Source organism: Poromitra crassiceps (assembly GCF_964638095.1).
Source record: "Poromitra crassiceps genome assembly, chromosome: 6".
NCBI lineage: Eukaryota > Metazoa > Chordata > Actinopteri > Beryciformes > Melamphaidae > Poromitra > Poromitra crassiceps.
In genome coordinates, this window is record NC_139627.1 from 40,910,525 (window position 1) to 40,924,862 (window position 14,338).

General features: G+C 45.6%; 1 protein-coding gene across 5 annotated transcripts in view; it reads left to right on the forward strand.

The window, feature by feature from the left end:
* LOC310778983 (uncharacterized protein) overlaps window positions 1-14,338 on the forward strand; it is a 42,516-nt gene that overhangs the window by 273 nt on the left and 27,905 nt on the right. For 4 of the 5 annotated variants that reach the window (XM_083639463.1, XM_083639462.1, XM_083639459.1 and 1 more), the window contains exon 1: window positions 564-848. The exons of the other annotated variant lie outside the window; for it this stretch is intronic. In XM_083639463.1, the coding sequence (XP_083495589.1) occupies window positions 800-848 (49 nt within the window). In that variant the 5' untranslated portion in view covers window positions 564-799. Of the gene's footprint in view, window positions 1-563; window positions 849-14,338 lie in introns of those variants that run through there. 5 annotated transcript variants of the gene reach the window in all.

Here is a 14,338-nt window from a genome sequence, read left to right on the forward strand (position 1 = left end):
ACCACCCAAACCGAGTCAAGACCAAGACCGTGGGACTGACTCAGCTGACCTTTAACTGACGAGGGAAGCTGTGTTGGGTAAAGCTTACTAGGAACTCTCCATCATAGGACATACTTCCTCGAACCTGCAGCGGAGCGTGTGGGGGGGGGGGGGGGGGGGGGGGGGGGGGCTGGAAGGTCAGAGGGTTGTGGCCGCCCCGGGCCCACGGTTCTCTCCGGTTACAAAGGGCCCAGTCTGCCTGAGTGGACATACAGGCATTATAGTTTAGTTGAATATTTTGAATAAAGTTTGTTGATTGGGGGGAGGGAACGCAGCCTCAGATGAGTTTCAGGTGGAAGCGAGGAGCAACCTTGTGCTTTTTTTCCTGTAACCTGGGGGGCTGTCTGTGGCACAATGCTGCAGAAATGCCTTCACATTAGAGCTTGAGTTTAAGAGTTTGACTTTCATCATTCTAATATTTTATTATATTATTATTATATGATATATTATTAGTATTATTAATATTATATTATTAATTTAACTTTTTTTTAAGGCTCGTTTGAAATGACTTGTGGCGTGACTGGAAAGCAGGCGAGAGCAGCGGAGTGCAGTCAGGCATTAAGAAACAATCAGAGGCAGAGAAGGGTGGCTCATGCCGTAACCTGACATCTGAGCCAGCCACAGTTCCTGTACCTTGTACCTGTGTGTAGCTCGACGGCTATTGTTATTTACGAGCTTGTCTGAATGTGCTTGAGTTAAAGAAGAAGAAAATAAACCCGACTGGACGACTGGTGCTCCTGCTTCTCCTGCCTTCTGCCATATGGCTCTCTGGTGTATCTTGGGCTGTTTCATATTTACCTCTTACCTAGGTGAGTCTGTTTGACCTGCTGTGATTGTGTTGATTTTGTGAGGCTTAACTGATTTGTTTTGTAATCTGCAGTGTTCAGTAGTACAGTACTAGTGACCAGGTAAAACAGAGGTGTTTTGAACAGGAAGTCATAACCAGTGTTGGGGGTAACTCATTACAAAAGTACCATATTACATGTAATAATTACTTTTAGCAGTAACTCAGTAATATAACTGATTACTTATAGGATTTCAGTAATATTATACCAGTTACTTTGTCAAGTAACTCAAGTTACAAATTGAGTTACATTTTATTAAATCAAAGCATATTTAAAAAAGATACAATCATTTCCTAATCAAACTGTGTGTTTTTATGCAAATAACCACTAGAATCTAGATGACAATAACAAAGGAAAAGAATAACATTTAGAGTGACTTCAAGGCGGTTGAAGTAATTTTTCGGGATGATTCCGGGGCGGCGATGTCATTCTGCTGCTGCTGTTGTTTTGGTAAAAGTAATGCAAAAGCAGTGTAATAAGTAACGAGTTACTCTACACAGAAAGTAATATTGTAAAGTAACTTATTACTTTCATATGAAAGTAACTAGTAATATGTAGTATATTACATTTTGAAAGTAACTTGCCCAACACTGGTCATAACACAACTGGGTCAAGGGCGAGGCTACATAAGGTGAATAGGGGGGGCGGGGGAATCGCTTGTGGTGAACTGACAGCTGTGTAATCTGAGCCAGCCACAATTCCTTTACCTGTGTAAACTCGTCTGTACTGTAGCTCGAGTGCAATTTGTTATATATTAGCTTGTCTGAATGTGCTCAAATTAAAGAAGACAACAACTGGACTGGTGCTCCTGCTTCTCCTGCCTTCTGCCATGGCTCTCTGGTGTATCTTGGGCTTTTTCATATTTGCCTCTTACCTGTGAGTCTGGTTGACCTGCTGTGATTGTGTTGATTTTGTGAGGCTTAACTGATTTGTTTTGTAATCCGCAGTGTTATAACACTGCACTGTCTGTTCCATAGCAGGGTGGCATCAGAGCCAGATTAACACCCCCAGGGGCCCCTGGGCACTGAAGCTCCCAGGGGCCCCCCTACCCATCGTCCGGATGTTTGGATGTTTTTTCGCCATATTTAGAGGAATATCTCATTTTAAATTAACATTAGTATTATACTGTTATGTCATTATTCAGTTTCTGAGATTCAGTTTCTCACTCACTCATAGGCGATTCTAGGCTTTGCAAACAGGTAGCACCAGCAGGATAAAAATATTAGTCTGACTGGGGGGTTTCTAGGGGGGGCTGGAAGACTGTGGGTTGGAAGACTGGGAAGACTGTTCCAGAGGTGTGGTGCAGCCTGTGCACCTGACCAAGGCAATGGCAAAAGAACTGGAGTTGGTCCCCAGGCGCTGCACTGCAGCTGCCCTAGTTCTAGGAACGTTCTAGGAACAAGCCCACCCTATACCAAAAGCCTCCAAAATACAAGCCAGCAAATCTGATTATTTTAATTTAATTCCTGTTTGTATTATTTTTATCAAATTGTTTTATTTGTTCTAAATTCCGTTTGTGGGAATCCCTGAGAAGCATCTAACTAACGTTAAGGACCCTGCATCCATACTCAGTGTTCCCACAAGCAGAGCTCACAGCTAACTTTAGAAATGCACTGAAGCATAAATAAGCATCGGATATACAGCAGGACTCAACACAACTCAATCTTTCTTTCTTTCTTTCTTTCTTTCACTTTCATGGACAGCATGAAGGAAGCAGAGCTAACAGACTTACCCTTGTTGTACAATGCAGTCAGTGACCCTCCTTATTTGTCACATGTGTTTACTCTGGGAAAGTTGTCAGTCAGGAAGTTAATGAATTGTGAATTGTAAAATAATAAATGAAAGGTGGTGACGTCAGATGATATGAGGATCTGATTCTTATCTCTGATCACAAGGTCCTATTGTTAGAGAAAGCACAGTGATGTCACAGTGGCTCAGTGGTTAGCACTGTTGCCTCACAGCAAGAAGGTCCCAAGGTCCCGGGTTCGAACCCCCGGTCCCGGGTGCGACCCCCGGTCCGTCCCAGATCCTTGTGTGGAGTTGTTCTCCCTGTGTTCATGTGGGTTTCCTCCGGTTGCTCCGTTTTCCTCGCACCACCACGACATGTATGTTAGGGTTATAAATAATAAGAGTGCTACAGAGTTAAACATAACAACAGACGGTACAACTAATAATAGTAAAAAAGTTAGCACGAGAAAGCCTTCCCAAAAAAAAAGCTTTTTAGGCCTGTCCTCAAAGAGCAGAGAGTCTGTGCTGCTCTTAGGTGGGTTGGAAGACTGTTCCAGAGGTGTGGTGCAGCCTGTGCACCTGACCAAGGCAATGGCAAAAGAACTGGAGTTGGTCCCCAGGCGCTGCACTGCAGCTGCCCTAGTTCTAGGAACGTTCCTAGTAGAGGATGCAGAGGATGAATTTCCCCATGGGGATAAATAAAGGATAACTTAACATAACTTAAGTACCAACATACTAATACTAATAATACCAATTATTATTTTGCATAGCCAACATGAAGGAGTTCATACAGTATCTAATCTCATGTCAGGGTGAAGTAGTAGGCTAGTAGTTTCAGACTGCATTTTAGATTCCATATTTGTACTTTTTGATTACATTTAGATAACATTTCTATGGTGCAATTACTTTTGAGCTACATCTCCACCCAAAATATTTTCATCTATTAGCATTTAATTTTATTCTTATCTGAACCCCCCTTCGGTGGATTCGTTCTTTGGACTTCCTTGTCCATCTTCATGCTTCAAGGTTCAAACGTTCAAATCTTTATTATCCCTGATGAGCAATTTGTTGTACAGCCAGCAGTAACCATATAACCATCAGAAAAACCCTAATAGGTAACACCTTACAAGTTAGCATGACGGTAACTTGGTACCAATGGATGCATTTGGTCCGTTCTTCTACTTTCATAATGATATCAGTATCGTCACTATAGCTTTATATATGAGCCTGCTAGAGCCTCTGAAAGATAGTAATGTAATGTTGGCCGCTGGATGTGTCTTGCAAAAAGGGCACTCATCAGTCAGAGGTTAAAAGGGCAGCAGTTTTGGCACCACCTGGGAGACCTCCCTGTTTTTAAGTTAAAACAGCCCCAAAATATGGTGGGGATGCAATACTCGGCGGGGGTGCGTAACTCAGCACAACAACGGGTGCAGGCACAAATTGGAGGCGTGCCAAGTCATTTGGGGGCTGTGCCCCCCCTGGACAAAGAAATTTTGTACATTTTAAAGTAAAATGCATGAATCTGATGCACTCTGAGAGCAAAAGGAAGAGGCTAATCTTCACATCAATATCCTCTTCACTGTGCTGTGGCTTTACAATGATGAAAAAATAATTGACATTACATTTCCAATACAAAACAGCAGAGGGTGCCGCAGCACCACAAGCACCCCCACTTCCCGCGCCCCTGGTCACCACTTGCCCACAGGCATCCAATGAGACTAAATCATCAGACTTCATCTTCTTGGAAACACATTTTATTTTGTCCTGATTGGTCTTAGATTTGTGTCATAGTTCTGTGGAGCCCAACCTGAGCCCGACCAAAAAAAAAAAAAAAAAAAAAAAAAATTGGAGGGCCCCTTCACCCCGAGGGCCCCGGGGCACCTGCCCCGGTTGCCCTATGGTTAATCCGGCCTTGGGTGGCATAGCTATAGAACTCTTTCGGCTATGCTACCCTAGAAAGAGTCCCGTCTCCCTACATAGACTTGCATGCGACTTTCGCTCTCAAGCTGTCTAAATCAGCGATACGGACGTATTTACAAGTGTCACAGAAACATTTCAAAGCCACATACTTGAGAAGAAGGGTTCATAGCTTCTCGACGTCAAGTCAAGTCAAGTCAAGTTTATTTATATAGCCCTAATTCACAAGCATGTCTCAGAGGGCTTCACAGAAAGTATGTCTAGCTAATTCTAGCTGACACAACAGTAACATGAATATACAGAATAAAGATAACATTTGAACAATTGATAATATAGAAAAGATAGGAATGAGGGGAGAGCAGAGGAGAGCGCAGGAGAAGGGAGAATAGCAGGGGGAATGTGAGAGAGTGATGGGGTGGGGAGGGTATAGGAGGTGGGGAAGGAGCAAGAGGAGAGAGCAGGAGAGGGGAAGGGAGGGGAGGTGTGGGGGAGAAGAGAGCAGGGGGAGGGAGGAGGTGGGGAGAGAATGAGCAATATAGACGGAGGAGAGGGGGGAGGTGGGGAGAAGATAGGAATGTGGAGGAGGAGAGAAGGAGAGATGGGGATGCAGGGGAGGGAGAGCCAGGGTAGAGAAGCAGGGCGTCCCACATCCCCCCCCCCCCCCCCCCAGAGAGGACAGAGAGGAGGAGAGAACAGAGAAGGAGAGGTGGGAGGGTGCAGGGGAAGGAGTGCAGGGGGAGAGGAGGAGAGAACAGAGAAGGAGAGGTGGGAGGGTGCAGGGGGAACGCGGGAGGAGGAGGCAGGGGAGGGAACAGACCTCTCCGCCCCCTCCTCCCCCCCCCCCCGAGAGGACAGAGAGGAGGAGAGAGCAGAGAAGGAGAGGTGGGGGGGTGTAGGGGAAGGAGTGCAGGGGGAATGTGAGAGAGGGGAGAGGACAGGGAGGAGGAGAGAACAGAAGGAGAGGTGGGAGGGTGCAGGGGAGGGAGAGCAGGGGGAACGTGGGAAGGGGCGGCGGGGGAGGGAAGAGCATGGAAAGAGAGGGGGCGGGGGGGGGAGTGGGAAATGTGGGAGAGTGGGGGACAGGAGGGGGAAGAAGGGAAAGGAGCGGGGGAAAGAGAAAGAGAGGGGGGGGGGGAGATCAGACAACTGACTACTCTAAGCATTAACCAGAGCTAGCTGGGACATAGTATCTAGCTAGTCTACAGCCTAATCTGGCCTATCCTACTCTGCTCTAGTCTGATCTTTGCCTGAACACTATAACAGGTCAGCCTTAGGCTGTAGCTAATCTATCGCCTACCTAAACTGTTCTAAACCAACCGGCAGCCCTCGACCAGTGATGAAGAGCACCGATGCCCCCCGCCCCGGCCCCCCGCCCACATAAGGCGTGGGAGAGAAGGCCGGGCCGGGACACAGCGGCGTCCCCACACCCCCAGTGAACGCAAGAAAACCTTTCCACCAAATGGATTGCCCCAGTGACTTGGCTTGGCTGAGGAGGAACCTTGTGAGGTCGTTGTGGTACAGGGGCCCAGCAATGGTCGCCTGGGTAAGCCCACCCCCCACGCGACCCGCTCCCAGACCCGCCCCCAGCCAGTGACTGGGAACTGAGAGAGCAGGCCACGCAGGCCACGCGGGCCCACCCAGGCAGTGGACCCAGCAGCGGACCCCCATCCGGGGACTCCCCTCCGAGACAGGCCGAGAGATGCCGGGCTAAACCATGAACAGAGTTTTCCGGCAGTGAAACTCTGTAAATGGTTTATTATGGAAATAAAATTTACAAGAGAACAGAAAATTGAAAATGTAAAAAGAGTCCAACAGAGGGATATAAAAATGTAGTTTTTCAATTATCCTAAAATCAGGGAAGGGAGTTGAAAATGTAAAAAGTAGAGTCCAAAGGAAATAGAAAATGTAGTCTTTAAGTGTTCGTAGGTTTAGAGAATACTAGCTAAGAGGAGGGGAGGGGAGGATAAGAGTCGGAGGTGGTGATTAAGGGGAGGGGAGGATAGGAGTTGGAGGTGATGAGGCCGGGGGGGGGGGGGGGGGTCCCCCCCTTCCCTTAGGCAGGCAGGTGACCAGGATGATGAGGATAGGGGTCGGTGGTGGTGAAGAGCCCGGGGTGTCAGACAGTAGAAGGAGTAGCGGGTAGATGGCCTAGAGTGACGACAGGTGGCTAGGGCGATGACGGCCGGACCTAGGGCTGCAGCGGCGGGGGTGTACGTCAGGCCAATGAAGGACACCTGAGGGGAAGAGAGAGAAGAGAGCGGGGGAATCTGCGCAGAGGTGGAACTAACTCTATAGACAACAATAAAATTAGGTCAAAACAAAATTTATTAGGATTTATTTTTTTATTTTTTAGGATGACTAATACTATACTGCTAATTCAGGTCTAAGTACCACCTAACACCACTGTCAATGATTCAGCCCTGTTGATGCGGACCGTAAATCATGACCTACAACAAAATTTATTAGGATTTTATTTTTTATTTTTTAGGATGACTAATACTATACTGCTAATTCAGGTCTAAGTACCACCTAACACCACTGTCAATGATTCAGCCCTGTTGATGCGGACCGTTAATCATGACCTACAACAAACAAAACTAAATTAGGTCAAGTCTAAGTTTATACTGATACTGCTGGCTTGTGATTGCCCGCTCAGCAGTTCAGGACTTATTTTTGTTCACCAGCTATTAGATTTTTGTATCTAAGCTACTGGGTCGACTGATGCCATATTATTAAATTAGGTCAAGTATAAGTTTATAATGATATTGCTGGCTTGAGACAGCCCGCTCAGCAATTCAGGATTGTATGTACTCAAGAGCTAATAAATATTTCTAGAGAATGACATCATCAAACACAACTATCAAGCACAACCAAATGATTGGGAGAATAAATGGGTTTTGAGTCTAGTTTTGAAGATTTCAGTGGAGCCAGCTTCCCTAACTGACAGAGGAAGCTGGTTCCAGAGATGTGGAGCACGGTAAGAAAATGCTCTGCTACCTGCTGATTTTTTCTTAATTTTAGGGACGGTAAGATAATTACCGTCCTGTGAGCGGAGAGTACGCGTGGGAACATAAGGAATGATTAGCTCAGATAAGTACGGAGGTGCGAGCCCATGCAAAGATTTATAGGTTAACAGAAGCACCTTAAAGTCTGATCTGGCCTGAATTGGGAGCCAGTGGAGGGAGATTAAGACCGGAGTTATATGATCAAACTTCTTAGTTCTAGTTAGAATTCTAGCAGCGGCGTTTTGCACGAGTTGTAATTTATTTGTGCTACAAAGTGGAAGGCCAGAGAATAAGACGTTACAGTAATCGAGTCTAGATGAAACAAAGGCGTGTATTAAGGTTTCGGCATCCGTTGCATTTAGCAAGGGACGGATCTTTGAGATATTGCGAAGATGAAAGAAAGCTATTTTAGTGATATCCTTAATGTGAGCATCGAATGACAGAGTAGGATCAAAGGTAACACCTAGGTTTTTCACCTTTGAGTTTGGAGTAATTACGCAGTTCTCAATGTTCAGACTAAGATCAGCGAGAAATGGAAGTTGGGTTTTTGGGCCAACAACTAGTAGTTCAGTTTTGTTGGCGTTTAGTCGTAAGAAATTATTTGACATCCAGTCTGTAACAGCGATTAAGCAGGATTCAAGATTAGCGAGTTTAGAGCGATCGTCTGGTCTAATTGGTATATAAATTTGGGTATCATCGGCATAACAGTGAAAGTTAATGCCATATCTACGGAAAATTTCGCCAAGAGGCAGTAAGTAAACTCCAAAGAGTATGGGACCCAGGACTGATCCCTGCGGTACACCAAACTTCACTGAGGAGAAAGTGGACATAATATTTTTATATGAGACAAAGTGTGTCCTATCAGACAAATATGACTTTAGCCAGGATAGGGCAGTGCCCCGGATACCTACGTAGTTAGATAAGCGGTCTAGGAGGATCTTATGATCGATTGTATCGAAGGCTGCGCTTAAGTCTAATAAAATGAGAAGAGAGGAGAAATTAGAGTCGGACGCAAGGAGAAGGTCATTGGTTACTTTTGTAAGAGCAGTTTCAGTACTATGGAGTGATCTAAAACCATATTGAAAGGGATCGAGAAGTTTATTATGTGAGAGGTAGTCAGTTAATTGTGTCGAGACTACTCTTTCAAGAACTTTAGAGAGGAAGGGGAGATTTGAGATTGGCCTGAAGTTGTTAAGAACCTCAGAATCAAGGTTTGGCTTTTTAAGTAGAGGTTTGATTACAGCAGATTTGAAGGAGGTAGGGACAATGCCAGAGGAGAGGGAGCTATTGATAATGTTAAGTAAGGGGGGGCCTAGTATTGGAAGGAGTTCCTTAATCAACTTTGCAGGGAGAGGGTCGAATAAACAGGTTGTGGATTTAGATGAAAGTACAATTTTTGAAAGTGCATTTAGAGAGATAGTCTCAAAATTCGGGAGTATAGTACTCTCGTCTAAGGTTCTAAGGACAGGGCTAGGAGAGGGGTTAGCACCCTTTGTGAGTAATAGAGAGTTGCTAATTTCATCTCTAATACAGATAATTTTACGGTTAAAGAAGTCAAGGAAGTCATTAGCTGTAAATGGAGAGTTTGTATTGGGGGAGGGTTTGCGAGTAAGATTTGCGACCGTGTCAAATAGAAATTTAGGATTATTTTTATTAGTGTTAATAAGATCTGATAGGTAGGAGGCTCTTGCAGCGGAGAGCATACATTTGTATTTTAGTAGGCTATCACTCCAAGCTAGTCGATAGACTTCAAGCTTGGATGATCGCCATTTACGTTCTAGTTTTCTGCATATTAATTTTTGTGCGCGTGTATCGTCAGTATACCAAGGCGAGGGTTTTTTAGGACGACGGATTTTAGTACGTAGAGGTGCGATAGAATCAAGCGAGGCGAGTAAGATTGAATTAAATTGATTTGTGAATTCATTAATGGAGTCGATCCGCTCTGGGAGAGAGGAAAGCGGCCCCGATAACAAATCAGCGAGTTCAGTGGGAGTAGAACTATCGATAAGCCGGGCGGTGTAGGTATCGGCTAGGTTTGATTGCCGGAGGGGCAGGTCTATTTTAAATTTAATTAGATAATGATCTGACAGTGCTGGAGGGTATATCATGACTGACAGATCTGAGACGTTAATCCCACGAGCGAGGACGAGATCAAGCGTGTTGCCGTTAGAGTGCGTTTGTTCATGAACCAGCTGATCAAAGCCAAGGGTGTCGACTAAAGATAGAAAGGCTTTGCAGAGTGGGTCAGCTTTACGGTTAACATGAATATTGAAATCGCCAATGATAAGGATACTATCCGTGCGGGTTACGAGGTCAGAGAGAAAATTGGAAAATTCATCAAGAAAAGATGAATAGGGCCCAGGTGGGCGGTAGAGCATAACTAGGTAGAAGGCTCCAAGGCCAGCTATATTAGAGTGTCTCATAGTAAGTATCTCACAAGATAGGAGCTTATACTTTTGATCCTGCAAAAGACCTAGATTTGAGTTATAAATTAGGCCAACGCCCCCACCATTTCTTGACATTCTGGCAACATGCGAATTGTCAAAGTTAGGGGGGGAGGCTTCAATGAGTGGAAGAACAACGTCCGGTTTTAGCCAGGTTTCGCATAATCCCATAACGTCAATATTATGTTCAATGATTAAGTCATTGACCAGGAGGGCTTTATTGGTGATTGATCTGATATTAATGAATCCAAATTGAATAGATTTATCATCAATGTTAGTTAATTTAGAGCATTCGATACCAGGAGTAGATTTAATCTCAATGAGGTTGGTGTTTAACGTTTTGGGGGGTGGACGAGAGCGGCGTGAGGGGACGGAGCGACGAAGAGAAACTGTGTTAATTTGAGAGATCGTGGTATAATACGGAGACGGAGCGGCGGTGGTAACAATCGGATTAATAACAATAAGGTTTGGGTTAGGATATTGCAGAGCGTTTATGGGTCGGTTACTAGTAATAGTTCGGTGCGGACGGAGCACAGTCTGTATTGGATAGACTAAGTTAATTAAACTAGCAGACTCCATAACCGCACAAGTAGAACTAACAGGCTGTCTAGCAGCCTGTGGCCCTGCATGTTGTGGGTGAAACTGTCAATCAAGGATAGCAGTCTGGGTTTGCCGTAGGCAACTATCCAGGTTTTTTGATAAAGTGCTGGCGCCCAATGGGGTAGGGTGGATGCCATCCATCTTAAGCATGCCAGTCATGCCTCTAAAGGAGGGCCAGTTATCTGAGAATAGGTAGCCCTTATCAGCACAGTGTTTGGCCAGCCAGTTGTTGAGCCAAAACAGCCTGCTAAAAATGTCAGAGTTAAAGGATGGGTTTTCCGTGGGGGATATGAATATATATTAAATCTCACGCCCCTAAGGTTTTCGAATCCGTTGAAATTCTTGAAATTGGAGCTTCACTCCCAGAGATATCAAGCATCTCTCACATATTTTTTGGGCCAGCCGACGCGTTTCGCGTCATCTGGCCTAAGTCCGCCTTGCGGAAGTCGTGCACCTATGAACTACAACTGTTGTTGGCCATGGTCCCGCCTCTAGAGGTCCTCCACGCCCCTTCAGAGGCCTTGACAAAAACCAAAAGGCAGCCATCTTTCCAACCGCCTAGCCTGCTGTAGCTAATATTAGCTTCCCATAGTTCCTTGCAAAGAGACCATTATCTCGGGAACGGAAGCACTAATCGACACGGGACTGGCGGCATTGGAAAGCTCGTCAAATTTTACATCTAGTAGTAGGTGGGTTGAAGTAACGAAATCAACGCTGAGCAATGTACCCGTTTTTACACATTTTTACAGAAAATAGTTACAACATCAGATGCGCGTAACTCCTACGAAAATGCCTTAAATTGCATGAATTTTTTTTTATGAAGACATCTCCCGACATATATACTACCGTTTACATTTGGTGCAATTTGGAGGCAATTTTATTTTCGATTTATTTCTTGTTCTTTGTATATTTTATTGTCGAAGCCTTCTTCTTCTTCTTCTTTGAGTTTTATGGCGGTTGGCAAACATATATGTGCATTACCGCCACCTACTGGAGTTTGATATCAGCCAAATGCCTGAGGGGTGGGCATAAAAACGAAGGCCACGCGAGCCCAGTGCATTGTGGGAAATGTAGTATTTCGAGTCCCCGCACCCGCACCTCCCCCCCACCACCCCCCCCCACACACAGAGTGGATTTCGGTTGATATCTCTGTGAGTAAACCTCCAATTTCAAAAATTTCAACGGATTCGAAAACCTTAGGGGCGTGAGATTTAATATATATTCATATTCCCCACGGAAAACCCATCCTTTAAGTGTGACAGGGAGGGGACCAGAGACAATTAATGGATGCCGACTCATCTTGCTAGCAAAAGCACAGGTCCTAGTTATGCTGTGCTTTGTGATCTCCGATTGTTTAAACCTAGCATTGTTGGTGCCAACATGTAGTATGATGTTGTCATGGGTAGCCTGGGTAATTGTCTGTCTATGGCTGTTTGTTAGCACCCTAAGAGTAGCTTCAATGTCGGGTACTCTGGCCCCGGGCAGACAAACTATCTCGGCTGGTGTGTTAAGCTTGATATTGCGGGTTATAGAGTCTCCAATCAATAGAATAGAGGGTTTAATATTGTCGGGCGGAGCGGACGACGCAGCATGCTGAACAGGAGAGTTAGCAAGCGGCGTGAATCTATTCCGAATCTCAACCGAAGTGGTTTGTTGGGAAACGGGCTGCACAGCGGCGGGCTGTGCACGTTTAACGCCACGGCAGTGTGATACAACTGTAAACCCATCATCCACAGACTGTGGGACCAACGAGACATTGGCCGGGTTGTTCTGGTCGTGCTGCGGGCTAGCATTAACGGGGGCACCAGCTGGACCGCAGCTAGCATCCTCGCTTAATTCACAATGCACATCAGCTACTGAGGTACATTGTAAATGATCAGGGAAGCCGGTCTGGTTAAGTGTAACAAGACTATCATTAGGTGACTGGCGTTTATCGTTCTCTAGTTGGGAAACACGATTTTCTAATAGATTAATCATATCTAAGAGAGAGTGGATAGTAAGAGTTGGATCGATCTTACCCGATTCGGGAGGGGGATGGCTGACGTTAGCCATGTTTGGAGCGTGTCGTAGTGCTGCGGCCAGAAGCAGCTCACGCCGTTGCGGTGCCCGGGGACCTGAGGCCTTGGGAGCAGAGGCTGGTAGCCTAGGTTGACGCCGGACCAGTCCGGGCCAGTCCGGGGACCTGAGGCCATTGGGAGCAGAGGCTGGTAGCCTAGGTTGACGCCGGACCAGTCGCTCGGATGTTGTGGCTAGTTGTTGTGCGATGAGGGCCCGGGCTACTGAGGGAGCTGGTGTTGAAGTAGCATCAGGCAGCAGCTTGAAGAAAACTTCATCATCCGAAGGAAATGAGCGTGATTCCACGGATCCACTAAGCGTCGTCGTATTGAATAGTTCCGTAGCATGGTGATAATCCGGGGGATTATCCGGGGGGGAGAGCGAGAGCATTGTAAACAGTTTAACGTTAGCTGCTAGCTGGTGGCTAGCAGCTCTTGTTTACGTTAGCCTAGCAGGCGGCTAGGCTAACGTTTAGCGATAGAACGGTTGTTTCAGATGTCCGCGGAATGAGAGGGAAGAGTTATTGAGTAGCGATGTGGATATCGCAGGCAGAGAAAAGATAAGATAGCAAAAGGTAGGCGAGGAATTGGCAAAATAAGTCGTAATAGGCAGAGCTGAAAAAACACCGGTATCACACAGCGTCGCAGCGTTGTGACGTCGGGGTTAGAAAGCTCGACGCTGCTCATAAATGCCTCTTTTCATCCGAAGTCTGTGCTGGTGATATTATTTTTTCCGGGTTAGAGCCCAGCCGTCACAGCGCTCAACAGCGCCACTCTGGTCGAAAGCTTGGTAAAAAATAATATCACCCGATTTTATTTACTCTAACTCTGTGACATGTCTAACATGTAAAAACCTATAAAAGAATGCCCAGATTCCAATTGCACAGACACTGCACATGTCCTGCTTCCTCCTCAATTTTGATAGCTATCAGTTGCAGCACAAAACATTCCACATTTGTGTTTTTATACTTCCATGAACCTTTCCTCTGAAGACTAACAAGGTCATTCATAACTAAGCAAGTGTTAAAGAAACACAACAACATTTTTGGAGATTCACCTATTTGCCATATTCCCTATAGTAAAATGAGAATATGCCTTTCTCGTCTCTGTCCGTGTAGTACAAGATTCGATGCATCCCTCCTGCTAGTTAGATTAACACAATGAATGGTAGTCGAATGGTACAGCTGGTGGCATACCCCTTTACAGTCACCAAAAATACACATTGCAACAGCGCCAAAATGCTCTATGTACAGTAGAGCCCGACCGATACTGGATTTTTGAGGCCGATGCCGATACCGATATTGGGGAGTAAAAAAATTCAGATACCGATAATATCGGCCGATATTATTTTTATTTTTTAATCAAATTGTTATCCCCCATTAGTGCTAATTTTTATTTATCCTGGTTGCTGCTCCACCCTCTCCCGATCTGGGGAGAGCCAAAAACTGGCTCCATGCTTCCACATGGGCAGTTAGCCAGCCGTTTCTTTTCACCTGACAGGGGAAGCTTCACCGGTAGGACATAGCACGTGGGAGGATCACGCTATTCCAACGAGTTCCCCTCCCTCCGAACAGGCACCCTTAACGACCAGAGGAGGCACCACATCAGCAACCCTCAAATATCAAACACTTGACAAAGATGAGTTGACATGAATTGAAATATGTAATGTAGGCAGGATATTTTACAGCTTATTAATAAACTCAATG